Source organism: Xiphias gladius, chromosome 12 (genome assembly GCF_016859285.1).
Source record: "Xiphias gladius isolate SHS-SW01 ecotype Sanya breed wild chromosome 12, ASM1685928v1, whole genome shotgun sequence".
In the NCBI taxonomy this organism is placed as follows: Eukaryota; Metazoa; Chordata; class Actinopteri; order Istiophoriformes; family Xiphiidae; genus Xiphias; species Xiphias gladius.
This window is the reverse complement of record NC_053411.1, coordinates 6,967,749-6,994,904: the sequence shown is the minus strand read 5'-3', so window position 1 is coordinate 6,994,904 and position 27,156 is coordinate 6,967,749. Positions and strand designations below refer to the sequence as shown.

Here is a 27,156-nt window from a genome sequence, read left to right as displayed (position 1 = left end):
CAAGACTTGTATGTGCTTTTCTTATTTTAGCACATTTGACACAGAGACACAGACAGTCATGTTAGTTTAGCCACAGGCAATCTGAATATGGATTTCCATTGGTTATATCAGAAAGCTCTCATTCAACAAAATTCATAAAACTGCATTTGACCAAGTCATCCATCAGTCCCTCGTCCAATCCTGTGTATTTGGCTGGGCAACTTACATAAGCCTTTAGCGACCCCTGGAGTATTCCAATGTTCTTTACATTTATAAACCACTATAGCGAAGACAATACTGCTTATTACAGATACCATGACGCATCTGAATTTGCATTACACTTATTTCCATTTTATTTGACCATCGTTACCATATCAGGATGGTTTCTCAAGTCAATTCTGGATGTAATGGAGGGTTAAGCCTAAATGTAATTCCTTTCATACTGAGACAGTGGTAACCTTCTATTTCGTACGGCACTTATCAAAAATTAAATTATATAAAAATTGCTTTTACTACAAGGGATAACAATGAGTAGAGAAATACTTCAAAAAGGGGAGAAAATGAAAATATTTTGACACTGAACTTGAGGCATCCACCGAACGTAACGCGCACTCGCATACGTCACCAACCAGGAAGTGAGCAGCGAGGAGGGACCGAAGAATCACAACAGAGCCGCCACAGCCATTGACAGCTGAAACACGCTGCTTTTCTCTGTTGTTACCAACAGCCAACATGTCACGAAAACCCAAGGAGGAATATTACCGGTTCTTTACCGTTACCGACCCACGCACTCACGAGAAGGGACACACGGAGTACAAAGTGACAGCAAGGGTTGGTTTACACTCTTTATCTCTCTTTAGCTACAACGTCAACAATAGAAACCTTTTTTGCTGTTATGCTGTTTTTTATTCATGGTCAGCCTACATGAGTGAAATGTTGTTACTTCTGTACATGTTTGTTACTTCTCGTAACTACCTGAAAAAAACAATTTGTTCCTTATGTTGCACTACACTCTTTGGTCAGTTACATCAATGAAAAGTGAGTGACTTTGTATTATTATTCCCTTATGACACAATGAAATCACATTGTGATAACCAGGGCCTTTGTGTTTTTATGACACAAAGGCCCTGGTGCTAGCTCAGACGGGTAGAGTTATACACAATGGGCCTTTTATTTGAGGCAGTGGTGCACAGTGAGCACTCAAGTGAAACAGAGAGAACTTGTGATTCATTTCATGAGCTCCAGCACTGACCCCATGACCACACTAATGCCCCGTGGTCTAGTCAGGCATGCATACAAAATCAAAGAACATCATATATTTGTTGCACACTGATCTGCCTATCTTACCTCTCTGTCCGGTTCATCTATTTCAATATATACAATCGTTCATAATTTCAACATGCTGTCCTTTGCTCTTTGCCAGTGTGAAAAAAAGCTGGTCTGAGGCTTAATGTTAAACATGGAGTTACTGAAATAATCTCTCCTCCTCTCCTATGTGGTTTGTAGTTTGTGTCCAAGCGTCATCCAGAAGATGTGAAGGAGGTGCTCGTGTGGAGGAGGTTCTCAGAGCTGAAGAAGCTCCACGGGGAGTTGGCCTACACTCACAGGAACTTGTTCAGAAGACAGGAGGAGTTTCCACCTTTTCCCCGTGCACAAGTTTTTGGTAAAATGATGCAAAGATTGTGATGCACTCTACGTACACGCAATTCCGGCATGGTCGCCAAGTGCTAAGGTCACCAACTAACTGAGTTGTTTGGTGTGCTGCAGGGGCTAGATAAATAAGAGAAATAAATCATAATGAACTACAGAAGGTTTTACAGTGTCAAAGATGGTAATTCAGCTCAGTTATCATATTTGAGGCCATTGCTTGTTGCTTTTTCATGCAATCATACGGTTGAGTGTCTTTGAGTCATTTTCTAGTTGGGATATACTTGTTCCATTGTGCCTTTTTTTAACGTTTTGTAATGTTACTTGTGACATTTCCCTTCGGTCGATGATGTTATTCTTCAGTGGTTACAGACAAACTGTCAATACTAATGGACAGTCACAATTTACATTGAGTTTTTAAGGCAACATATAGTTGCTGTCTTGCTGGATAGGTTGAATGCACAAGGGTAAGCTACAGCCTTAAAACAATGACCAACCTTTTTTAACAAACACACCTGAAAGTATCCACACAAAACCAGTCTGGCTTACATTTCTGCTTTTTGTCTCCTTAATTTTTCCCGTAATTTTTTAGCACCATCATCTGAATTGTCATTAAATTTGTTCCTATATGATGTATTTCTGTAGGAAGGTTTGATCAGGCTGTGATTGAGGATCGGAGGAAGGCAGCAGAAGCCATGCTTTTGTTTACTACCAGCATACCCGCACTCTACAATAGCCCACAACTCAAGGACTTCTTCAGAGTAAGATGCACTCGCACACACATACGAGAAGTGAAACTGAGATGTAGTAGCCATGGATATCTGCACACAAAAAACATGTGTAATGTTATTGGACTCCTGACTTTGTCTCTGCTTGTCCCTTCCCCCCCTCTGTTCTCGTTGCATCTTTCTTTCTCCCTCCCTTCTCTCAGGGTGGCGAGGTCACAAGACCTCTAGACCCAACCCCTCTGTCCTCTGCTGGGCCTCTGCCTCCCCCTCTCATCCCCCTCCCCAAGCGGAGGGCCTCAGACTGTGAGCCCGCAGAAGAGGAGGAGGGAAGGGAGGCTCCCACCTTACCCCAGGACCTGGGCACCAACCTGGGCTTAGACGTGGGAGAACCTGAGGTGGCGGCTGAGGCTTACAGTGAGATGGGAGGCTCTCCAAGAGAAGAAGAAAGAGAGAGGCTCAGTGATACAGAGCTGGATGACAGAGGTACGCGGTGGGAAAAAATCTGCCAGAATTAATCAAGGTCTGTTATTTCCTTTTCTTTGGCTCTGTTTCATTCCTATCCTTGCTCTTACCTTTTGGTCCATGTTTCACCTCCAGTCCTGTCTCCTGACCCATCCCCAGCTAGAAACCACCAATCACAAGAGTCCCAGGAAGAGTTTGATTCACTGTTTGACTCTGTGGCAGAAGAGCATGCCCCATCCCCAAAGGAAGGAGGTCCACCTCCACTGTCTGATATTGACTTGGCTGTCTTTGATCCCTGCTCTAAACAAGGTGAAAATAAAGGTGAATGAATACATATAAACCAATACCATTGCTTTCAGTCATCTCAAATCTCTCTCTTCATCTAATTACAATCTGTTTTTTCAGTCTTTGGTGATTTTTTTCTGGAAATTTATGTCTTGTTCAGATTCTGTAAATTTTGCTTTTGATTTTCTTATTCCAAGTAATAATTTCATATGTTGAATATTTGTTTACAGACCTTCCTGCCAAAGTTCCTGGGGGAGTGTAAATGTGATATGCAAATGTCATATTATCCTTCCTGATTGGACTGTAGTAATAACATACTGTATAATTTGCTGATGTAACTAATGTCCATTCCTGGAGTTTAATAAATGAGTAATGTGGAAAAATAACAAGCATTTAAAATAGTAAGTTTTTCATCAGCTGTTCAAACAAGATAACTTGCAGTCTGGATCAAATTAAACATTTAAGTTAATCACTGACGCTTCTATGATATCAAACAACCACTGTATATACACTATCAATAAATATGTAAAGTTAAGCACTGATCAAACTAGCAGGTGTGTCTAAAGCTGACCAAGAAAAGCTGATAGCGTGGTAACAATGGTATAGGGTAGTGTGGCCGAGCGGTCTAAGGCGCTGGATTAAGGCTCCAGTCTCTTCGGAGGCGTGGGTTCAAATCCCACCACTGCCAGGAAGTTCTAAAGCAGACTGTGCTTCATCTTAAACTGTGGAAAAGAATGTCAAATAGCATGTTGTGTATTCTGTGTATCGATAGCTTGGCCAAACAGTCCAAAGTCTTTCTCTACACTTTTGAAGACATTTTGCCTCTCTACCAAAATACTTCTTCAGTTTCTTAATTGAACAGCCACCATGCAAAGGCAGCCAGTAGAAGTACGAAGCTAAGCGTTTTTGCAACAATATTGTCGTGGGGTAGTGTTGCCGAGTGGTTTACAATGCTGGCTTAAGGCTCTAGTCTATTTGGGGGCGTGGGTTTGAATCAAGCTATCAATATACAATGGAGAAAACTCTGAAATTAATGTAAAATGTGCTGTATTTCTCTCATTGATTAATGGTTAATGATAGTTACAATGGTAAAATAAATGAAAGAATGTGCCCAATTAAGATTTTCCTCAATTTTATTTGGACTGTAGAGCTATATATAGCCTTTGGGCAGCATTTTCAGTGTCTTTATTTCTTTATCTTTAAAAATTTTCTCTTGTTCCTTCCTTTTCTATTTCAGAAACATCCAGTGCCTCCAGTGACCACTCAGAGTTGTTCTCACTGCCGCCAACCAGTCTAGATGGAGGGGACATGGGTTATCTGAACCAAGCAGCCACTGAGCTAACAGCTGCTATGGAGAGGGAGAAAGAGGGAGAATTTAGTTCTGCCATTTGTGGATACAGGACAGCGGTGGACATATTGATCACTGGAGTGCAGGGTGAGAAGATGAGGGATTGAGAAACATGGGTTGGTGGAAAAGGGGGGAGAAAGAAGGAGAGAGGACGGGATGTGGTAAAGTATTCAGTTCAGCAATAATAGAGTAATGTATGTTTCCATAATACTCATCAAAGAAACTACATGTTGCTGTGCCATAAAAATCTGTTGTATCATCTTATGATGACTTACTAGGTCAGTCTACTCTAATATCTTCTTATTGTGTTCTGTGTATTCATAGTGTGGCCGAGTGGTCTAAGGTGCTGGGTTAAGACTCCAGCGTCTTTCTTAAAATTTGCCAAACATAACACCCACCATGCAAAGGCAGCGAAGATGAATCTGAAGTCTTGAAGCTAAGCGTTTTTGCAACAATATTGTCGTGGGGTAGTGTTGCCGAGTGGTTTACAATGCTGGCTTAAGGCTCTAGTCTATTTGGGGGCGTGGGTTTGAATCAAGCTATCAATATACAATGGAGAAAACTCTGAAATTAATGTAAAATGTGCTGTATTTCTCTCATTGATTAATGGTTAATGATAGTTACAATGGTAAAATAAATGAAAGAATGTGCCCAATTAAGATTTTCCTCAATTTTATTTGGACTGTAGAGCTATATATAGCCTTTGGGCAGCATTTTCAGTGTCTTTATTTCTTTATCTTTAAAAATTTTCTCTTGTTCCTTCCTTTTCTATTTCAGAAACATCCAGTGCCTCCAGTGACCACTCAGAGTTGTTCTCACTGCCGCCAACCAGTCTAGATGGAGGGGACATGGGTTATCTGAACCAAGCAGCCACTGAGCTAACAGCTGCTATGGAGAGGGAGAAAGAGGGAGAATTTAGTTCTGCCATTTGTGGATACAGGACAGCGGTGGACATATTGATCACTGGAGTGCAGGGTGAGAAGATGAGGGATTGAGAAACATGGGTTGGTGGAAAAGGGGGGAGAAAGAAGGAGAGAGGACGGGATGTGGTAAAGTATTCAGTTCAGCAATAATAGAGTAATGTATGTTTCCATAATACTCATCAAAGAAACTACATGTTGCTGTGCCATAAAAATCTGTTGTATCATCTTATGATGACTTACTAGGTCAGTCTACTCTAATATCTTCTTATTGTGTTCTGTGTATTCATAGTGTGGCCGAGTGGTCTAAGGTGCTGGGTTAAGACTCCAGCGTCTTTCTTAAAATTTGCCAAACATAACACCCACCATGCAAAGGCAGCGAAGATGAATACGAAGTGCGAAGCTAAGCGTTTTTGAAACGACTATGGGATTGTTCTGACACAGGGTAGCGTGGCCGAGCGGTCTAAGGCGCTGGATTAAGGCTCCAGTCTCTTCGGGGGCGTGGGTTCGAATCCCACCGCTGCCAATGTTTTGTTTTTTTCTAAGCTCATATGAGATTCCATCACTGCCAGAGAATTTCCCTTACCCAAATTATGCATGAATTTTGCTAAACAGTGACTTCTAATCAGAAAGGCACATTAGAGTTAGAGTCATATTCTGTTTGAGGTTGCCCTCCAAAGTGAAAGCTTCAAGAGCTAGTGGGAAAACGTTTCACCCATGAAATTGGATGCTGCATAGGGCTTGTACACATTATCACAAGCTGACACCAGAACCACATAAGCTGACAACGAGGCTTTTTAATGGCCTTTTTTTGTCACAAGATCTAAAAGGTGCCATAAGAGGCGACTTAAATAGACATAGACAGAACAGCACTCTATGTGCAGATATCAAGACAAAATGCTTACTTTAATTAACTGATATAAATATGTTTATCAAGAAAACATAGAGCAGATTTTATGAGTAGTGCATTATCAGATTATTTTTTTCCCTTCCAGTCTTAGGTATACTAGTGATTATTATTACGTTTGGTAAAGGTTAGACTGAGCTGAGTCCTCCACCTGGTAGTGTGGCCGAGTGGTCTAAGGCGCTGGATTTAGGCTCCAGTCTCTCTGGAGGCGTGGGTTCAAATCCCACCACTGCCAATGAGATTATTCTCTCTTAAACTCAGAAAAGCGAAGAATGGTACAGTATAGAGCTGAAGGAGACAGTTTTACGTCATCTTGACAAAAGAAACACCTCACCTTGTTTTCCGTTTCATACATATCTGAGAACTATTACATTCATTTAATTTCATCATTAAAATTAAAATTTTAATCTATAAAGGAAGATAGGTTGTTTGTTTTTATTCCAGCTCTAAATTTTAGATTGCAGTTGAATAATTCAAACTAAATCCCAGCACTAGATTCCCAACTTATTTTAATAGTAATAAGTCATTTTATATTCATATAATAATAGATTACATTAAAAGTGGAAGATAAAGTTGAATGTAATTTTAAACTCAATGAATTATTCTTATGGAATAAGTAAAATAACATTTAGAAATGAGCTGTGAGTCATAAGGAACTATTACTTATCTGAGAACTAATATTGGATGGGGCTTGTAAAAATATATTTGTCCCACATACGGCACAAACAGATAAACAGTACAAGCAGTTTATGTGCATATATCAAGTTGTGACAGTAACTGGCATTTAAGATGCCATCAAAAAAAAAAAACTTAGTCTGCATGTGTGTCATCTGCTACTATGTAACAGCACTCTAATATTTTCTCTATGGTTACTTTGTGCTTTCCCCGCTCTGTTTTTTATTCTTATTTTTTACCCTGTTCAGGTATGTCCTCAGTGGGGTCAGAGTTGACCGTACGTTCACCGGTATTTTTGTACTGGTGTTGTGTGGTAGCGTGGCCGAGCGGTCTAAGGCGCTGGATTAAGGCTCCAGTCTCTTTGGGGGCGTGGGTTCAAATCCCACCGCTGCCAGGAAGTCTATCCTCCTTATGTTTGCTTTCTGGTAATTTAAAACTTAAAATTGGAGTTAAAGGAACTAAGTCTGGTCTGAGAGTCCCGCTGTTTGCTCTCAAGTGAGTAATTTCAGTCACTACATTTACTACTACTTGAAGGTAAAGCACATAATTCAAGAAGGGTTTTTGAGTTGATTGAAGAGATTTTTTCTTTAGTAACATTGCTCAGTTAAGATTAAACATAAATGCACCAGCTATGATTAATAGGAAATAACAATGACAATTTAAGTGACAACATAGATTGATGAAATGTCTAAAATTCTGTTAATCTTGATAATTCTATGAATTCTATTAACCTTTTTTAGCAGTGCTTTTTAATTTGTTAAAGAAACTACATTGCATTGGGTTTAGGGAAGCCTTTGACATGCTCTTTGCTTTTTTTCTTCTTTTTCTACCTTTGCTTCTCTGCTCTCAATGTCCTCTCTATCCCTCCACGGGAGCAGCAGCAGAAGGGACACTAGTGCCATTTCTGGACAATAATAATGAAAATAATCATCTTTGTCTTCCTGTCTATGTGTCTCTTTCTGTCCAGGTGACCCAGATCCAGTACGCAGGGAGTCTGTGATGAGGAGGACTGCCCAGTATCTGAAACACGCTGAGATGTTGGTCGACAGGCACTCCTCGCCCACACACACTCACACATCTACACACACACAGGCACAGGACCCATAGATGCACACAGATGTATTTACAGTATATACACTTTTCCTACAAATCCAAGAGTCAAGACAAAGCTCAGGGTTGTGACATACATATGCACAAGTACATGTCACACATGCAGACACACACACATACTCCTTTTGTCTTGATACAGATACTGATAGGGATACTTACACAGTTAGATACAGCATGCTGACTCACATACATACAGTGACAAGGCATGCTCATTTGGACCACAACATTCACAAATAACAGCTCATTTCAGGTGCAAAACTACAGCACACACACATACAAGCACACACACATACACACACACACACACTCACACAAATATAGACACACACTCCCGAGGTGCACGCTACACTGCAGACCGTTTCTTTAGGTGTCTTTGTTTAGTGAAAAATATGTGATTTGCAAAATCGAAATATCCGGAAGCTGAAAGTAACTGTAAAATTAATGGATTCATGGATAAATAATCCTTCATCTCGCTTTCTCTTTCTTTCTCTTGTTTAATTATTACTTTCCTTTTACAAAGTTCTCTTGTTGAATACTGCCATGTGTCTATATTTTAAGTAATTTGAATTTTGCACAAAAAATGTTTTGTTAATAAATATGATTTTAATTTAAGTCAATAACATATCTGTTCTCTTGGTTAAGGTCGAAAGAGCAGTTGTTTTGCTGCAACAAACAGTGCTTGGAAAGACTGTTACAAGATCTGTTACATAAGCAGGTGGTCAAAATAACTGTCAACAGGCCAGGATATTTTAGGAGGTCTAACCCCGTCAGAAGCCAGCCGAAAGTCAGAATCACTCACCATCTACAATGGACATAATTTCCTTTGATCGCAAACTCTAACATTGTACTATTTAACCCAGACTTTCTGGGTTAAATAGTTTTACAGTTTTCTGTTTACAAGGGAAAAGAAACTACCAATATGAGGTGTTTGGAGGTGCTGATCAGCTGTAAAAACGACTGATTTGAAACTATTTGGCCTACGGGTGTATCGTTTGTATTGTAGTCAGTAGTATTTTCATCATTTCCTCATTTCAGAGTAGTCTGCCAACAATGCTGTGTTACTGTGGTGACGTACACAACGGCTGCTCAGCAGAATTCAGTAGTTCTTGAGGCTTTTGCAGGTTTGCATGTTAGCAGTAGCAAAGCATTACCTCTGAGAGGCGCTGTTGGCTGTTAGATATTAAAACGATTACACCTCCTCTAGTGCAGAAACTCCTCATCCTCTGTGTTAACACTTAAAAATCATCAAAATCTCATATTAGTTTACCTACGCTGAGCAATTTTGACTTCAACTCTGTGTTTAGCTACAGTAATCAAATGAAAAACAACTGCTACTATTTCTGCTTTTTCTTGCGTTAAATGTATCATACATACAGATCAACCTCCGTCAGCGCTGCTACGTGGGCAGTTAAAGAGTTAATGTAAATAGTACTCATAACTCACTTTGTTAGCAAAATAACAACATGAACATCTCCATCAAGCTGCTGCTAATTTGTCTACCATTACTGATGGTAGTTGTGTATGTTATGCAGGTCCATCATCTATCTGTACGTACGGCAGTATATGCTTCTGCTACTTTACTTCCCCCAGTTCTCTGTCACAAGCCATGTTTCCTCATTCTGTACCTGGTTAATGAATAGTTACAAGATGCATTAGAACAATAACGGATGTGTTTTGATAACATATCTGATATTTTTACATGAATACAGTATTCCTGGTAATGGACCATATTGTGCTAATAAACACATATTTTGTCTTATTAACTATTCACCTTTAGAGTGTAAACAGAATTAATTATTTTAAAGTAGTTTCAATGCACCTGTTTGATGATATCTTAAAGATTTAGACCAACCTCACTTTTAAGGTTAAAGTTTTGGAATTTTCAACTGTCGTAACAAAAAAGGAGAGGGGTTGCTCGGCAGCTAAATGAGGGGGGAATGGGATGCAAAAGAGAGGGTAAAGAGGAAGGAGATCAGTGCCATACAGCAGAATCCCTTCTCTGGAGAGGAGAGAGGGATGGAGGCAGGACTGGAAGGACAAACAGATGGAGAGGCGACAAAAAAGGGAGGCCGGCGAGAGGAAAAGGCTACCCTTTCTCTCACCAGATGAAAAAAAGGGGTTGCGGGGAGGGAGAGATAACAGAGAGGATGGAGGAGAGGAAAAAAGGAGGGATGTGATTAGAGGATAAGCAGAGATCATCCCTCCATTGTTAAAGGGATGGAAAAAACTGACCCTCCCTCTTCCTCTATTTTCAGCCCCTCGTACCTCTTTTTTTCTTTTTCTTTTTTTTTACATGCTTTGTTTTGAGTATGGTGGGGAGCTTGAAGAGGATGGAGGGATGGCAAAAAGCGAGAGATAACATTGCTCCATCCTGTTATATATTCCTCTTTTCCTGTCATCTCTCCACCTCTCTACCTTTCTATCCATCTCTCTCTCTAGTGCTGCACCTGTGCAATGCAGAGGATGTGAGATAGAGAGGAAGATGGAGAGACAAAGAGATGGAGGGAGGGAGGAAGAGAGGGATGAAACCAGAGGGGGGATAGAGCCTCACAACATTAGCATGCTGAGAGTGTCAGCACTCTCCTCTTTTTCTCTCCCTCCATCCCCATCCCTCTTTCCATCCCTCCCTCTGTCTCTTTTTCCTCACTGGTCACTGCAATTATACCATCAAAACACTCCAGCCTGAGAGCATAATAGCTTCCCCCTGTGTGTGTGTGTGTGTGTGTGTGTGTGTGTGTGTGTGTGTGTGTGTGTGTGTGTGTGTCTGTGTCTGTGTCTGTGTGTACATGTGTGTTATCATGAGAGATCAAAAGAAAGCGATGTGTGTGTGTGTGTGTGTGTGTGTGTGTGTATGTGTGCATAATTTAGTACCATACATGGTGCATTACGTGTGCATGTATGACATGAAGGGCAGCTGTTGGCGTGAGTGTGGACGCCAAAACTGGATTCACTGCATGTGTGGGTGCACATGAGAGTGTGTGTGTAAGTATCTTTTGAGTCCTACCAGCTAGAAAAACTGCTTCTCCAACCTTTGACCAAAATCACTCTTAAACGCATGCTGAGAGACCCACTTGCAAAGAGACATGTGTGCCTGGCGAGTTTCTATTTACACACACATACACTCACACACACTAATGGATGCACACAGGCATACAGTCATGGCTTTGAGACACAAACCGTTATGACCTACATGCCCAGTGGGTCATCATTAAGCCATATAGCACACTCTGACACCTTTGGCTGTACACACACACTCACACACACTCTCACGGTTTTTGTTTTTGTTCCCTCAACTTCCTCTATCCCTTTCCCCTTCCGCCCTATGTCTCTTCCTTTTTTCTCTCATTCTCTAACACACACACACACACACACACACACACACACACACACACACACACACACACACACACACAATGCCCCCTCTATGAGCTTGTTATCCCTCTCTGTCCGTTTGTTTCTCTCTGTCACCTTGCCCTCAGCTATTTGAGTATACTTCTGTCGCTCTCTCGGACTCCCATCTCTCTCACACACGCATAAACACACTCATTCTCTTTCTGTCTGCATCAACCTCATGCTGTAGTCCAGCCTGTTTTTCTCTCTGCCTGTTTTCTGCCTGCCTTGACATATGTTTTGTGTCTCTCAGTGCCTGTTTCACTTCGACCTAGGGCCTGATTGTTAGATGAGAAGTACTGTCGGGGGCATCTTTAATACAACTGAATACAAATAATAAAATCAACATGTAATATAGGGCGATAATCAGAAATCCCCCGCTAAACATTACAGTTCAGTTGAGTTCAAAAGACCATTTTAACACATAAAATTCAGCTTCTGCATCACAAGGAGTACTACATAGCCTGTGAAAACAGTTGTATGGTTTCTGGAGAGACATTTCCAAAGTTTAGAAAAATAATACATCATCAGGATTTGATGGTATAACTGGGTGTGTGGGATTTGAAAGAAGTGGACATTTAGGCAGAAAGGGCAGTGTTAGGCAGTGTTTTTGGTGCTTAACCCATACAAGGGATTCAAAGTAGGGATATCTTGGACTCTGCAGCTTCATTTCTGGCTGTTCTTTTTAAAAGTCTGTCTCTTTTGAGTTCCCATTGAGACCAAACGATGCGTTTTATGTGTATTTCATTAGGCTTGCCTGTCAGTTTGGAGAACAAATCAAAACGGGTAATATAGGGAAGTTGATCAGAAGCTCCAGAGATACAGTATTATTGTGTAATGAAACAATCGCATTGTACACATAATCGGACCCTTTATAACCTACTCTAGGAACTCTAGGAAATAAATGAAAAGATTACCATGTACACAGGGTTGACAATGTAATCCAAAAACTACTCTTCTAATCAAAGGTAGCTGCTAAATGCTCCACTATACTCACCAGCTAGTTGTTAACTTTGTCTGACGGCTGTTGGTGCTGGGCAGAGAGTGTATAAAAGATAGCTATCTGCTGCATTTGGAGATAAGAGCGCAGTTTGCAGGCTAAAGAACTGAAACAATGAGTTAAAGGAGGATAAAATGGTCTGCAGAGCTGAGAGGAACTGCAGTGTTGGTAATAATTCTCTGTGTTCATCACTATGAGTGACCCCTTTCACAATATGCATCTGAACCATTGTTAATATAAAAATATTGATTGTTGCAGCTTTAACTAGGTCTTTATACCTCACATCCTCCCTCACTCCATAGTGTTGGTCTGACTTGTTTGTTTTTTCCTCTTTATTATGTCTGATATGTCTTTCTCAGGATTGTGCTTGCCTTCTCTTTACTCAACTCTTCCTGTCTGCATTGCTCTCCCTCTTTCTGCTCCTTTGTGTATTCCCTGCTTTCTCCACCCCCCGCCACCCATCCCTCTTTCTACCCCATCATCCTCTCCATGTAAGTAAATCAATGAACATACACTTTATGCCATTTATTGATCGTTTCATATCTATCTGTCCTCACCCCCATCCCGTTCTTGCCCTCTGTGTTTCTCTCAGTTTTTCACTCTACTCTTTCCCCCATCCTTTTTCTCACCCCTTTCTGTCTCCCCTTTGAATTTATAATCTCTTTTCCCTCTCTTTCTCTCTCTCTCTCAGTCCCTTTCTCTTTCTATCTCTCGCACTGGGATGTCCTATTTATATGGTTGGCACCTTCATGCTTCTACTGAAGTGTGTCTATGTGTGTGTATGAGTGAGAGAGAGAGTGTTTGATGTTGGTCTAAGTGGTTAACATAATATCAGCCCTTAGAGAGATGACGTTCCCACACTCACACACACACTCACACACAATTTTAGGCTTTTTGGTCGGCTTTTCTGTGAACAATTTGTGCTTTTTAGTATTTTAGTAGCTTGTGCAGCAGATCCATGTATTATGTATCAATTGCATTCTCCCACTCACACACACACACACACACCTTTTTGGCTCAACTGTCTTCCTAGAATGACAAAAGCCTGGTATTATCTTCTGTTATTTATTATTGCAGATGGAGCCATCATTTCATGACCTCGCCGTCTCTTGCCCTTCTCCCACTGCGTATGTTTTTATTTATTCAGACCTCTCTCACTTTCTCTCTTTCCTGCCCTCTCCTCCTCCCCGTATGTTTATGTTTATTCAGACACATCTCCCTTTTTCTCTCTGTCTCTCCCCCCTTTCTCTCCCTCTGTACCCATGTGTCCAGCTTTTGTTACCAGCCCTGTTTCCATAACAACTGCGACCTTTCAGTTAGTGCCTAACCATTTTTAATCAGAAGTAGAGAAAGACAGATGTGTTGAGACAGAAAGAGAGAGGGGGGGGTGGGGGTGGAATGGGGAGGGGGAGGTTACTCAGGTGATGCATTGGATGGTTGAAAAAACAAATGAGCCTCAAAAAGAGATAAGAAGAGAGAGCAACAACATAAACTGAGGGATGGAAACTGGCCCTGGTCTCATCATGAGACCTTGTTAACAGTTTGGAAGCGGGCTTATAAGGGCAACATTTCCAGCAACAGGTAACAAAGTGCTGCTCAAGGTCAAGCATCTACTCTGTTTTCCTGGACACAGTGTGTTTCCGTGTAAATCATTAGGTACAGTTTAATGGAGACTTCGCTAAAAACATAATGGTGCACCTGAAACGGCGCGAAGAACAGCGTTTATTCCAATTTTGGTCCATTTACTCTCAAAATGTGCCATAGATTGCTATTTACCTTCATACTGTAGTCATCAAATGGGTTACTGCACCATCCTGGCTATATTTCAAAACTATAAAATCCCTAAATACAGCAGACTACCTTTTAAGGACTGTGAAATTTTAGTTGTGTTAAAGTCCTCAAAAGCTATATTTAAATTTGATGGCAGATCATTTAAACATATTTGCACTCATCATTTCACAAAATGTTTACATTTACATCACCCGTTTTAGATTTATAACATTTAATAGAGTTAGATTTATTAGATCTACTGTATGTATCAGTATAATTTGTTAGAAATTACAGTTTTTACAGAACAATTTTAACAAATTGCATGAAGATACTGTAATTCTGTGGGTTTTTTTTTTCCCATGCCCAGTTTCTGTGCCGTTTCCCAACAAAAATTCTTGTGGTGAGATAAAACGGGTTAATGAATGACCACCTGACATTCAATGGTGACTACGGGCTTTACAGGATTGGAGAAAATGCCGCTTAAAGCTCTGTGACTCCACCACTGTAATCTGGTTTTAACAGTTAACAGACCCTGCTGGGCCTTAAAAAAAAAAACGCCCCTACGCCCAGGTCAAGGTAGAGTATATCACACGCACTGAATCTAGGCTACATACCTGTGGGTGTGTCTGTGGCGAACAAGGAGCCATCTGTAACAAACTGTTGCTATCATGAATTATCAAAAGAGGCAATCGCTTTAATTTGAAATCCGATAGCATTACTTCAGACTCTTTAAACCAGCATCTTTTATGCGTATGTCTGTGTTTGTCTGTGTGGGTGGGTGTGTGTGTGTGTGTGTCTGTGTGTGTGCGCACATACTGGGGGTCATGCCAACATGGGAGGGACCGGACCGTCAAGTGGACAGCTCTCGCGCCCGCCCGCCCGCCCACCGCGCGACACTCCATACCGGCAGCAGCGCGCGAGGATGATGCCAGCCACAGATAGATGGGTTGGCGAGGGAGGGAAAGAGCCTGCACGGGGACACAACTAGGGAGAAGAGGAGGCGGCTGAAGGTGAGAGTAAAACTGAGAGAGTTGCGGAACAAAGAACAAATAAAGCGGAAAGGGGGACGGGAAATAGACGGACACCCCCTGCTGGCCGGTTCCTCTCTGCCCGTACTGATGTCCGAGGCCCGTCCGGTGCCATCTGAAGACAGTCGACCGAGGCGGAGCGCACAGGAGCGGCCACTGGAGTGGAACGCTTCGGGGGACGGACGCCGCTGGAGCCCTTGCCCGTGACTGAGAGTGAGTTCTTTTTTTTTTTTTAAACTTCAAACCCAACCATTCATCTGAAATCCCCCACGTTCAATAAGCTGCGAGGGTCAGTGTCTGCTCTAGCGGTCTCTCCGTGTGTTTATTTTTTTCCTCTCATACTGCGACATGAGTCCCCCGCTGCCAATTAGTCACAGGGCGCAGCGCGGGCGCGCGCGCACACATACAGACTGACAGCTCGTGCTTGCGACCAGCCAAAGCGGATTCCTCTCGCGCGGCGGAACCAGCAGATGCTGGCCACGCGGAGGCTTCAAACATTATATAAATGATTCAAAGTAACGTTAGTTACTCCAGTACAAATGGATAGATAGATAGAATGATATATAGGCAAAATATATGAACAATGCAGTCAAAATCATTTAAAGTTATTGATAGATAGCCTCTGGGTACCTGTAGGTACTATCTACATAGCCTGTGGTTAGATAGCCTGTAGGTATTATAGGCCCAGGCCAGCCCAGACAAAACAAAAGTAAGTGACCCAAATGTTGCCCGCTAATGAAAGTTATTTGAAATACTGTATATTTTAGAAACACTAACACGCAGCCTACTTCCATTACTGGCAGGTTGATTTCTGTCTAGCTTTATGTGATACAGTTTTGCCACCAAAAACCGTGTCACAGTTTTGCCAGGATTTGAGATTAGAGGGGTAACCTGTCGGCCTTTTTCTCCCTGTTGGACAACGTGCTGATAGCATGTGCTATCAGCACATAAACCCAGATTAGCATTTCCAAATATAATTTACTGACATACATTATTTAGTACTAGTAAGTTGTGTGTGTGTGCACACTGAATAAAAATTCAGTGTGCGTTCCCTCTCCTGTCAGTCTTCCCAGTGACAGCACAGCAGTCCAGCACCATTCTTAAATCTAATCTAGTGGTTAATAGCTTTCATTTTCATTGCTCAATGTTTGTATTTTGTGCAGCTTTCCACTGGCTTTGAAAAGCTAATCTGTCCCTGATATAAGCGCATTGGCTGGCTTGCCATCTGGGCTGTATTATAGCAGAGAGGAGAGGGCATTTGAATAATTGATATTTAGCTATTTATAGGAGGATTATTCTCTTCATGTTGTGCCAGGGGACCTATGCACTAGTCTATCTATCTACCTATATATCTAATCAGTTTTAATGGACGCCAGTGACAATCCAGTATCTCAACTGGCCTGAAATTTTAAATAGTCTTTTGTGTGTGTGCTCACATTTTCTGTATTTTTGACTACCTACTGTACCTCTCTCAGTCTGTCCTTACATCTGTCCATTTATCATCCGTCCATCTTTCTGTTGGGTGAGTGGTAGTGTATCCATCTGAAGTGGATTAGGGGTGTTATCAAAGCTAAGTAGGACTACTGTTAACACACACTCTCATATATGCACAAACACACAGACACATGCATACATGCTGCTCTCACTCCATTTCGCTCCCCAAGGACCATTGACCATTGTTAGCCCTCTCTCAAGCCTCTTTTGCTTTTGTGTGAGAGTGTGTGTGTGTGTGTGTGTGTGTGTGTGTGTTTGATGGTAAACACTCTGATCAAACAGTGCTTAACAAGCTGCCTGAACTGATAACGGAGAGAGGAGAGGAAGAGAGGATGAGAGAGGAATAGAGAGGAAGGAAAAGGGGGAATGGGGCATCCGGAGGGAAAGGAGGTTACGTACTGAAAAAAGAAGGAACGGCGATGTGTGTTTTTGATCTTGACTTAATAGTGAAATGTACTATTTTCCATTTTACATGCTTTTCCAGGTATTTTAGGGAAGCCATGCAGAATTACACACTGTCAGTGTTTTAAGTAACCAGATTTTCCAGTAAAATGGGAAGAAAACAATGTTCTAGGAAAAATGTGTTTTTTTTTACTGTGCTCAGTGCCAAGATCCACATCCAAACACAGTTATCTCCCTCCATTTTATTACATGTACTGTGATGATGCTGGTACTTTCCTAGACATCACACTCTTGAGAGAAACAGGCCAGATAGCGTTAAGAGAGGAGGGTGATATTTGACGAAGATCATGAGCCAGATGTTAACCTACTCCACCACCATCACATAACCTGGTCCACAGTCTGTTGACCTGCATTGACACCTTCTTTGTCCTTGTCTACCATCGGGTTTTGGTCAGGGATGCAGCACGCTGTTTCTTCCTACTACATGTTTGTAGGCTACAGAGGAGAATATCAACCCTTTGAACTGTTAGATGCATACAGGAATTCTTTGCTTAATTTACTCTTACTTTCTACACTCTCACAATGTATGCTTATATTTTTCAGCTCTACACAAGGACATTGCAGCACATTCTTATTACTATTATAGCGAAAGGCCAAGGCCGTGTCCTTTGATAGAACGGTGACCTGTTTTGTTGTCCAGGTAAGCAGAGGTCATGCACCAGTCACATCCTGATGTACATTTATTCATTTGCCAACATGGTTTTGTCACAAATGCCATACAGAATCATTATATGGCATTATTAATATTTCACAGCACCGAAAATGACATTGAAAAAATTCAAAAGCAGCATCACTTTGGTTCCTTTTTTCCTTGATAATCCACAGAACACACTATCAACAGTTTTATTAAGGGCTATTTCTTCCGAGTGATTCAAATGAAAACTGTTCACAACGAGGTCTCTGGATTATCCAGAGTAAGAGGGACAAGGTTTTTGTAAAGACACATTGCCATTGCTTTTTTAATAATAATGAGCTTTGGGTACTACAAACAAAGTTCCAGTCACCTCATAGACCTGTATGAGAGTTATACATATAACTTGCAAAGCACTCAAAACAACATAAATTTCAGCAACAATAATCATTTTTCTCCCTCTCTCTGTCTCTCCCCAGTGATGGATTCCCCCACAGATCATTTCCGTGACTCTGCTCCCCAGATACATGCATTTGCTCCCACTCTCAGCTCTACAGATCTCCCTGGAGTTCATTCTCAGCCCAGTGCAGGTCGCCCTCCTCCTGCCTTTAGATCTCCTGGCTTTCCCCTTATCCATCACCTCCTCCAGGGAGGTGGAGCATCCAGGAGGATTGGCGGGCAACACAACACAAACCTGAGCACACACAGGAACCTGGAAGATGGAAATTTGGAGGAAGATGGAGGAGTGAGGGATGGACAGGTGGAGCAAGGGATGGAAGGAGGGGAGGAGGGAATCCTTGAGCGAGAGGACAGCTTGTTGGAAGTTAAGAAGAGGCACAGTGATGCTGCCCTTGCAGCAGAGTGGAGTCAAGACGTCTTGAAATTGAAGAGGATGAAGCTGGAGAGCAGACAAAGAGATGGAGAGGCCGATGAGGGAGGTAGGAGGCGTGAGGGAGGGAGGGAGGGTAAGAGACGAGAGAAGGAAGAGCTGAAAGAGCAGCTGGAGGAGGCAAGAGAGAGACTGCAGGCCCTGCAGGAGAAAGTATGGAGGGCTTTTGGGGAAAAGCACATGGTAGACGAGGAGAAGAAAAGGAAGTGCAGAAATGGAAACGGAGAAGTAGCAGATGGGGGAGACGGAGATGTGGGGATGATAGAAGAGGAGGACATTACAGAAGGCATGTATGATGAAGAGGACATTGATGGTGGAGAGATGGAAAAGGAAGCCTTTTCCCTTCTTTCAGCTTCCCCTTTTGATAACTTCCACACTCACAAGCGGAGAGAAGAGAGGCCAAAAGAGAGAGAAGGGAGGATGGAGGGAGGAAGAGGAGGAGGATTGCACTTGGAGGGCATGATGGAGGGAGCAGGGCTGTGGTTGGATTGTGGAGGACTGGTAAGAGGAGACTGGGATGGAGGGATAGAAGACGAGGGCGAGGAGGGAGGGCAGAAGTTTGCTCAGGCACTGAAGCTGGAGCTGGGCAGCGCTGTGGCCCGAGTCATCGACCGAGTTCTCCGCCTTTACACTGAAACAACAGATTTCACTCCTTCCTCTCCCCCTGCCGCCATCTCTTTTCTCCCATCTGATGTCAGAAATGATGGAGGGAAGGAGAGGGGAGTGTGGATGGGATTATTAACAAGAGGAAGAGGGGAGGAAAAGGTTAGAGGTAAGGAGGAAAAGATGGGAGGGCAGGATGGAGAAAGAGAGAAGCAGCTCCAAAAGATGAGCAATGGGAGCATCATGCATCCGGGACAGCCACATCGCACTGAACCATCAGATCTGACGATGCCACTGGCTGTTCAAAGGTCACCTGACATACGAAAGGCCCACCCACTCCTCGGCCCACCTCTCTCTACTCACCTAAATCCCTCTCACCCAAACCTCTCCCTGCATCACCCTTCTCTACCTCGCCCTCCTCCTCTTTCTCACCCTCCCCTCTTACCGCCAGCTTCACAACCCAAGGACCCCTCCTCCTCCTCTTTCCATCCATCTTCATCCTCCTCTTCTTCTTCCTCCTCCTCCTTCCCCGCGCCTCCCCCTCCTCCTCCTCCCACTCTCCCTCTCCCGCTGTTGCACTACTCCATGCAGCAGCTCTTCTCTCGCTCTCTTCACCACCCTCAGCTACCCCACCTTCCCCCATCCCGCAAGGACTATTTGAACAATGACCCTTTCTTGGAGTTCTCGTCTCACCCCTCATCTCACCCCTCCTTCCCCCCGCTCCCCTTGCTCGGTCACCTGGACCCCTCCTCCCTTGCTCGTCATGCTCATGGAGGCAGAGAGAGGGAGAGAGGGATGAGAGGAGACGGAGGGATGAGAGGAGGGGGAGGCATGGACGGAGGAGAGCTCTACCTGACCGCTGGGGGAATATCCTTTTGTCTTTAAGGTGGAAAGACTAAGGGAGAGGGGTGTGTGTGTTTATGTGTGTGTTTAAAAGGACGTGTATCTCCTTGACTGGCCTCATGTATACACCCAGGAGGGCTTGTCTCCCTGTCACCTGAAGAAAGCCAAGCTCATGTTCTTCTACACACGCTATCCCAGCTCCAACACACTCAAGACGTACTTCCCTGATGTCAAGGTGTGTGTACCCTGTCACCATGATGGATCAAGATTTTGTATACTATCCAGCAACATTTACGTCGAAGCCATGTTTTACCTTTTACTATTACAAAAGGCTAGACATGCATGTCCAGTGCTTTCTTCTTGGCTTACTTAAATTACATCAACACTGAAAGTAGTCGCAAATCATGTGTTTTGATATCATTATATTTTCTTCCATAACCATTTTACTGACAGTCTCAATAAGCAATTGACTGGAAGTGGATGCATTTTTCCAGTCACTGCATCCACTGAAATGCAGTGACTGGAATACTGCTAGAACAGAAAATAAATTGAGGGAGGATATTTTACAGTTGAACAGTAAACTTTACTATCTGTGAATGTGATAATCCAGTAAACCTTTCTGGTGATAACATTATTATAAATAATAGCAATCAGTGAAATGCTAGCAACAAAACACACAAAAAATTATGGTCAATAAAGAAAGTGCAGCCTGTATTAGCCTATATTATTAAAAATATTTGTGTACTGTAATTTTTAAAAATACATCTTGATACCAATGTATCTCCAATAAGCCAATGTCAGCTGATGGTATCAGCCAGCTGATACTGTTTCTCTAATTTTGAAGCATAAATAATATGGTAGTATGGTGGAGACACTATCACAAAGGTGTTTGTATTTCTTGAATCAATTGCAATCCAATGTGGGTGTTCTCATCAACAGAAAACAATTGCTGCTAATATATAGCATATTTTTATGAACATTACTGGATGAACGTCTTTCTTAAAAGAGAAACTTTCTAAATGGATTCGTCTAATAAGAACAACCCCTCTTTTGCAGTCCTAACCTGCTCACTTCTCCTCCCACTGTTTTCCTATTCACTGCCTAGTTTAACCGCTGTGTGACCTCCCAGATGATTAAATGGTTCAGTAACTTCAGAGAGTTCTTCTACATCCAGATGGAGCGCTTTGCACGACAGGCTGTCCGCGAGGCTCTCACTCGGTTGGTTTCGGTTGGCACTGGTTCATGTTAAATTCATTTGCTGCATAATTTCCACTGTTTGACTGGGTTTTATAGATGCTAACATGGCGGGACTGAATTTTTACATTGACATCCGTTCAATCTGATTTATGCATCAGATGCTATGCATATGTTGCCCTGCATATTTGGTAAATAGTAGAAGAAAAGAATTACAAAATACAGAATCATCACAAAATCTTGTTGTTTTAGGCTCCAGGCTTTCCTGCTTTATGCAACAGTGTGAAGCATCATAGTATACTTCCTGACAGTCGTGCAGTTCTGCTATAACCAAACAAGCAAATTGCAACTGGAAAATAGTTCATATTCTCCATTTCATCTGATTTAGTTTTCATGTTGTGTGAAATGATGAATAGTCGAGATAGTGATAGTTGCGACAGACTGATTGGAGATAACTTTAATTTAATTTTAAAAATTTAGCAGGTACTTTAATAGTTTAAAACATAAATGTGTATAGTATGCGTTGCCCATTATTATTTCAATCCAAGGGGTCACAAATTGTCACAGTGAATGCATTGCACATTTTTATTAATTATAAATAATACAAATAAGTACTATTAACACCATGCATTTTGAAATAGCTAAACTGAAATTAGTCTGTCTATTTTTGTATCCCAGGGACGGTGCACCTCGTCTGGGCCGAGAGAGTCAGCTGCGAGTGGGCCGCGATACAGAGCTTTACCGCATTCTTAACATGCACTACAATAAAAGTAACATCTACCAGGTAAGGAGTGTGTGTGTGTGTCAATATGCAGCATGTGTATTTGCCGCTGCAGCCATAACTTTCTGCTTGCCACCTGTATAACTGCATATAGTCTTTGGATGGGTGCTTTTACACCATGTAGCGCTGTCAGTGCAGTGAAAGCAAGATGTTATATTTTTGTTTTTTATGGACTGGGGAGTCTGATTAGCTCCAAGCTTTCTTTAATGGCAGTGTGTCTGAACTGTATTTGTGAACACAGGAGCATCTCAAGGTTACATGTATGTTATGTCAGCAATCTTGTATAATGTATATAACAATATACAGATAGGATTTATGTTCAAAGTCTAACCCCTGTTTATAATATCATGACATTGGCTGGTCCAAGGCAGGATGACTTACATATGAACATGGGCGTGGGAGTTGAACATGGGAGTTGAATGCACCTGTTAATGTTAGTTGAACACTATATTCAGGAGGCATTTATGTTCTCGCTGAATCCTCTCAGATGCATCACACGTACGTGTTCAAGGGCGTTGTTTGTTTCTGGCATACTGCCTGCCACTCTGCTCCAAACGTGAATGATTAATGCAGAATGTTGTCGCCCCCCCCAAAGGAATAATGGCCCGTACGGGGATCGAACCCGCGACCTTGGCGTTATTAGCTAACCAACTGAGCTAACCGGCCATGTCTACTGAATGGGAGAGATCATTATTAACTTGTTAGCAATCCCATGTATGCTGTCTGGGGAACTGTGTTATTCTACATAATATGGCTTAGGTGGCTAGTTAGTATTTACCTAGTGTTAACACTCTCAACGAGTTTTTTTTTAATTGGAGCTGGAGGAAATAGAAAATTAAGTCTGGAGTAACTGTTCCCTTAACCACCATTTCCAAAAAGGCTAAATTTTTTAATTCTCTTCCTGTTTTCTCAAAACCTCAGTTCATTTCAAACGTAGCAGACAGACCTATTCATTTCATCCAGTTTAAGCTAATAATAAAAATATCCACATGCACTGTAATAACATTGGAGTTTCTTCAAGGCACCAATGGGGACGCCGCACATTTCCACATACACACATACGTATGTGTATTGAATATGACATATTCTTTCTGTGAAATAATATCGCCGCCAAGGCCTCCGAACAATACGTCAAAAACAGCTTGGCCCGTACGGGGATCGAACCCGCGACCTTGGCGTTATTAGCACCACGCTCTAACCAACTGAGCTAACCGGCCACTCACACGCGCCCCATATGCTCTCAGATCCAACCGAAGCTCCCGTACGTGACGGGAACGACATCGTTCATTTTACATACATTTTACGTACATGCGTGAACGTCTCATTACAACAGATAGGTAACGGAATAAGACCGTATTGCCTTTAGTATGCATACAAGAATTTTTAAATGTGTGAGGCTGTAGAGGATAAAGAAATCTGAAGTCGTGATATATCTCATTGACCAGCTAAAGGAGGCACAAAAGGCTGGATGGAGACTAGTCCTAGTCCAAGTCCAATACCTGGTTTGATGCTGAAGTGCATTTTACTTTCCTGGAATTTACTAACCAGTCGCTCATACACACACTGCTCTGTATAACAGACTACAATGTTTTCCTCAGGCTTTGACTTAATCCTTTTCTCACTGTAGCAGCAAACTGTATGAGGCTTAATTATTATAATGACAAAGGTTTCCTCTCTTAACAACATTATTTTACTATATCTAGGATTTTTTTTCTTTTTGTGACGTGAATTTGTGAAACCAATGTCCAAGTCTGTCCAGAACTTTAAGACCTAATTCTGTAGACCTACAAGTATTTTGTCCTTTGACATTCCGATTTCTTTCTGCAGGTCCCGGAGAGGTTTATTGAAGTGTCAGAGGTGGCTCTGAGGGAGTTTTATTCAGCCATTTGGACTGGGAGAGACAGCGACCCCTGCTGGAAGAAAGGGATTTATAAAATTATCTGTAAGCTTGATAGTCCTGTGCCAGATGCCTTCAGACTGCCTGGTTGTCCCGTCGGCTGAGGAGTGAACTGCTTTGATCTGGTACACTTATCCAAATGCACAAATGCATGCACAAACGCAATCTTACCGAAAGAAGGGAATAATATACAAGCATCTTTGACCTGTACCATCTCAGACTGTGAGAATTTGTATGAAGAAATCCATTCAGATCAGTTTTCGTATTCATTATTCATTCATTTTGAAGGAAAAAGTTCATTTAAGATAATAAAAATGTTTTTGCTTGGAGTAGTGCGTAGGGCAAGACACAGATATGCATAAATGGACAGGCACACAGGGTCAATGGTAGACGGACACTGGAACAAAGAGTCTTGTGACTGCACTTATCAAAGAACGTGACCATACCATTGAATTAGAATGGACAGAACAGGAATTCCTTCTCCAAACATCCCTCACCAGTCAGCTGAATTGTGAAATCTCAGTGCTGCTCCACTGGCTCCATAAAACTATTGTGAAAATAAGGATTGCTGCAACCGCAGAGACGGAATGGACAGAGAGGTTTTCATAACAATGTCGTGGAAATATGCATAGTCACTGTACATGTTGTGCCACCATGAGGTGGCAACAGTTTTCAGATGTGTTGTTCACGTTTGTGAGCCATGCTTTGGCTTCACATTATTATCACACATGAAAATATGATATGCATTCCCCGGCAACCTCTTGTAAATTACTGTAATTCCTGAAAAATGCCCTTTTATGCATCCATTAAGTAATCAAATAGACTGCTGACAACTGTTTACCAAACAGGGGTGCTACACGAATACGTGATTCAAAGACTTTCGGACAAAGAGTCCGCAACCTGAGGACATAACAAGTTTCTCAGATTAGGTGATTGGTTCCATTTCCCTCATCATCCCTTTCCCTTGGAGCAGAGTGCAGTGTTCATACTCTGAAAATTCTAATATTTTTTTAAGAGAAAGCAGTACCATTTTGGTGCGAAATCACAACACAAACAGTACGTAACAATCGCACCTAACATTTCAGTGCTACTCTCCCTCAGGGGTGTTCACAGTTTTACATTACAGACTTGTCAAAACATCGAATATGATTGTTGTTTGCTAGAAGTGAACTCCTTTTGTTGCCTTGTAGGCATGCTTCTCTGGAGTGTCTGAACTACCATTTTCATTCAGTGTGCCGCACAGCTCCTACATTTTAGATAGATATTTTTACAAGGCTGTGAGGATGCTTTCCCCTTCTTCGTCTCCGACGACATGAGGCTGTTGTGTTTGCAGACATCTGATGTAGATTCTTGTATCCATTTCAGAAATCGGGCTTGAAAATCTTCAAAGAAAACATTAGGACTTATAGGGATTAATGTTACATAATATATTGGTTAATTTGGTCAATTGTAAGTTTATAATAAATGAAGTTACCCTTGTTTCATAGAACTATCAGGTCAGTGGTTTCAGTCAGTGGATTTCCTTTGCTTGTGTATCAATCTCTCATTTTAATATTACATTATTATAAAGCTTTTGTACATGATGACACAGTGTAATCAAATTGTAATGAAAATTCTCTCAAGAGGGACAGTATATTGAATTTAAAATAGTCAAATTAATTAATGTTTTGTTGTTTCCTTGATGTACTCCTATTGTTGAAATACTTATGTTTTTGTATTCCTTTCATGTGATACTAAACTAAATAGGCCGGCTTCACAATTAGTATACAGTATATCGACATTTGTTTCCACAAGGTATTGAGGAAACGTTCACTCTATCTACCGTACATCATGACTCTTTTATCTTGAAGACAAATGAGTTTCTGTTCATGAAAATGTTGGTTGACTGCTCCAGATACAGGCCTCCTCTTGCTTAATCACGGCTCTGTGAAACCAAGCTCACATGTAAACTATTTGTGATGTGTTTTCAAGTGCATGTTTCCTATATTTCAATTTTGCATTGTAATCTCGTATCTTTCTCTCATTGATTTTATTGCTCGCTCTTTTATATTGTACATACTGTATTCTTTAATGTATATCTGTGCCTCATTCAAACTTTGGTGAATTTGGATGTTTAAACTTATCAGTGAATTAAAGTGATACCAGGCTTGGGTTGTGACGTCTGGATTCACACCAGGAACACACACATCAAACACACATCATCTCAGGCGTTCAGCTCCTGGTAGCCAACACTAATGCCATCATACGTTAAGCCTTTAATCTAACAACGCTACCACCGTAACACACAAAGCTACACACATTCTCACGGATACTAATACTTGGATGACGGCTTTGTATGAGGCTCAGCCCGGGACAAAGTCTAACCGCCTGAGACAGCACACGCACAGTTTCTCTGGTATGCTAGCAATGCATCCGAACCACAGGAGTCTTGCAGAAAAAACCTCCTTTTTTCGACTAACAAGGTAGAGAACGAGTGTTTTCACATTGGACCTGGTTAAACCTATATGTTAGCTCCACATAGTAGTTTTAGCTTGGAATGAAAAGGTTCCACACGGGCACAACTGACACAAAACACACACATAAATACAAATCTCCCCTAAATAACTTCTTTTCAGACTGTTCTTGTCCAAAAATCCAGGTCAGATTTCAGCCATTCAATATCATTGACATTTTCTTGCTATCATAAGTGGGTATCGCTTCATAAATTACGTTAAGATCTTTAAAGGCTAGGTGACAACAATTCAATTCTACAGCTGTTACTGCTGCTAAAGCTTTAGAATAAAATGGCCTCTTTGAATATTATTGTGACATCACTTAGAAAGGTCAGCCACCGTTGTTGGCGGGGGAGTGCAGCGCGACATAGGTTTTCATACTTTTCAAATGCTAAATTTAGCCCCAGTTCTGTTTGTCCCTATTTAGTTTGCCCCATCCATCCATTAGCCCCCTTCTACCAAAAGCATCTTGTTCTTCTACTCTAACCGCTCCCACTTCCCAAGCTTTCTTCTCCTAACTTAAATGTGTGTGTGTGTGTGTGTGTGTGTGTGTGTGTGTGTGTGCGCTTGCACACACTGTACCTTTCCCTCTCTTTCACATTAGTGTGAAAATTCGATTAT

General features: G+C 41.8%; 2 protein-coding genes and 5 non-coding genes across 12 annotated transcripts; 6 read left to right on the top strand and 1 right to left on the bottom strand.

The window, feature by feature from the left end:
* The first annotated feature begins 583 nt into the window (after nucleotides 1-583).
* snx15 (sorting nexin 15) lies at nucleotides 584-8,635 on the top strand. Of its 3 annotated transcripts, XM_040140360.1 has the most exons (7): nucleotides 584-810; nucleotides 1,486-1,642; nucleotides 2,272-2,387; nucleotides 2,558-2,837; nucleotides 2,952-3,125; nucleotides 4,339-4,536; nucleotides 7,919-8,635. In XM_040140360.1, exons 1-7 carry the CDS (start codon nucleotides 712-714, stop codon nucleotides 8,056-8,058), a joined length of 1,164 nt encoding a protein of 387 aa, XP_039996294.1. In that variant the 5' UTR covers nucleotides 584-711; the 3' UTR covers nucleotides 8,059-8,635. The 3 variants fall into 3 exon arrangements, with proteins under 3 accessions (XP_039996294.1, XP_039996293.1, XP_039996292.1); XM_040140359.1 differs by lacking the exon at nucleotides 7,919-8,635 and having other exon boundaries at nucleotides 2,976-3,137; nucleotides 4,339-4,591; XM_040140358.1 differs by lacking the exon at nucleotides 7,919-8,635 and having other exon boundaries at nucleotides 2,952-3,137; nucleotides 4,339-4,591.
* trnal-aag lies at nucleotides 3,708-3,789 on the top strand. The gene has a single exon. It is a non-coding gene; the product is annotated as a tRNA-Leu (tRNA).
* trnal-aag lies at nucleotides 5,814-5,895 on the top strand. The gene has a single exon. It is a non-coding gene; the product is annotated as a tRNA-Leu (tRNA).
* Nucleotides 6,430-6,511, top strand: trnal-uag. Its single transcript has one exon. It is a non-coding gene; the product is annotated as a tRNA-Leu (tRNA).
* On the top strand, nucleotides 7,264-7,345 carry trnal-aag. Its single transcript has one exon. It is a non-coding gene; the product is annotated as a tRNA-Leu (tRNA).
* Nucleotides 8,636-15,137: 6,502 nt separating the features above from the next.
* Nucleotides 15,138-26,181, top strand: prox3 (prospero homeobox 3). 4 transcript variants are annotated; one of them, XM_040141410.1, is made up of 8 exons: nucleotides 15,138-15,462; nucleotides 17,749-17,845; nucleotides 18,316-20,195; nucleotides 20,293-20,406; nucleotides 21,277-21,389; nucleotides 22,044-22,149; nucleotides 23,974-24,168; nucleotides 25,409-26,181. In XM_040141410.1, exons 3-7 carry the CDS (start codon nucleotides 18,318-18,320, stop codon nucleotides 24,145-24,147), a joined length of 2,385 nt encoding a protein of 794 aa, XP_039997344.1. In that variant the 5' UTR covers nucleotides 15,138-15,462; nucleotides 17,749-17,845; nucleotides 18,316-18,317; the 3' UTR covers nucleotides 24,148-24,168; nucleotides 25,409-26,181. The 4 variants fall into 4 exon arrangements, with proteins under 4 accessions (XP_039997344.1, XP_039997345.1, XP_039997342.1 ...); XM_040141411.1 differs by having other exon boundaries at nucleotides 20,299-20,406; nucleotides 23,974-26,181; XM_040141408.1 differs by having other exon boundaries at nucleotides 23,974-26,181.
* Nucleotides 23,290-23,363, bottom strand: trnai-aau. The gene has a single exon. It is a non-coding gene; the product is annotated as a tRNA-Ile (tRNA).
* Nucleotides 26,182-27,156: the final 975 nt, after the last annotated feature.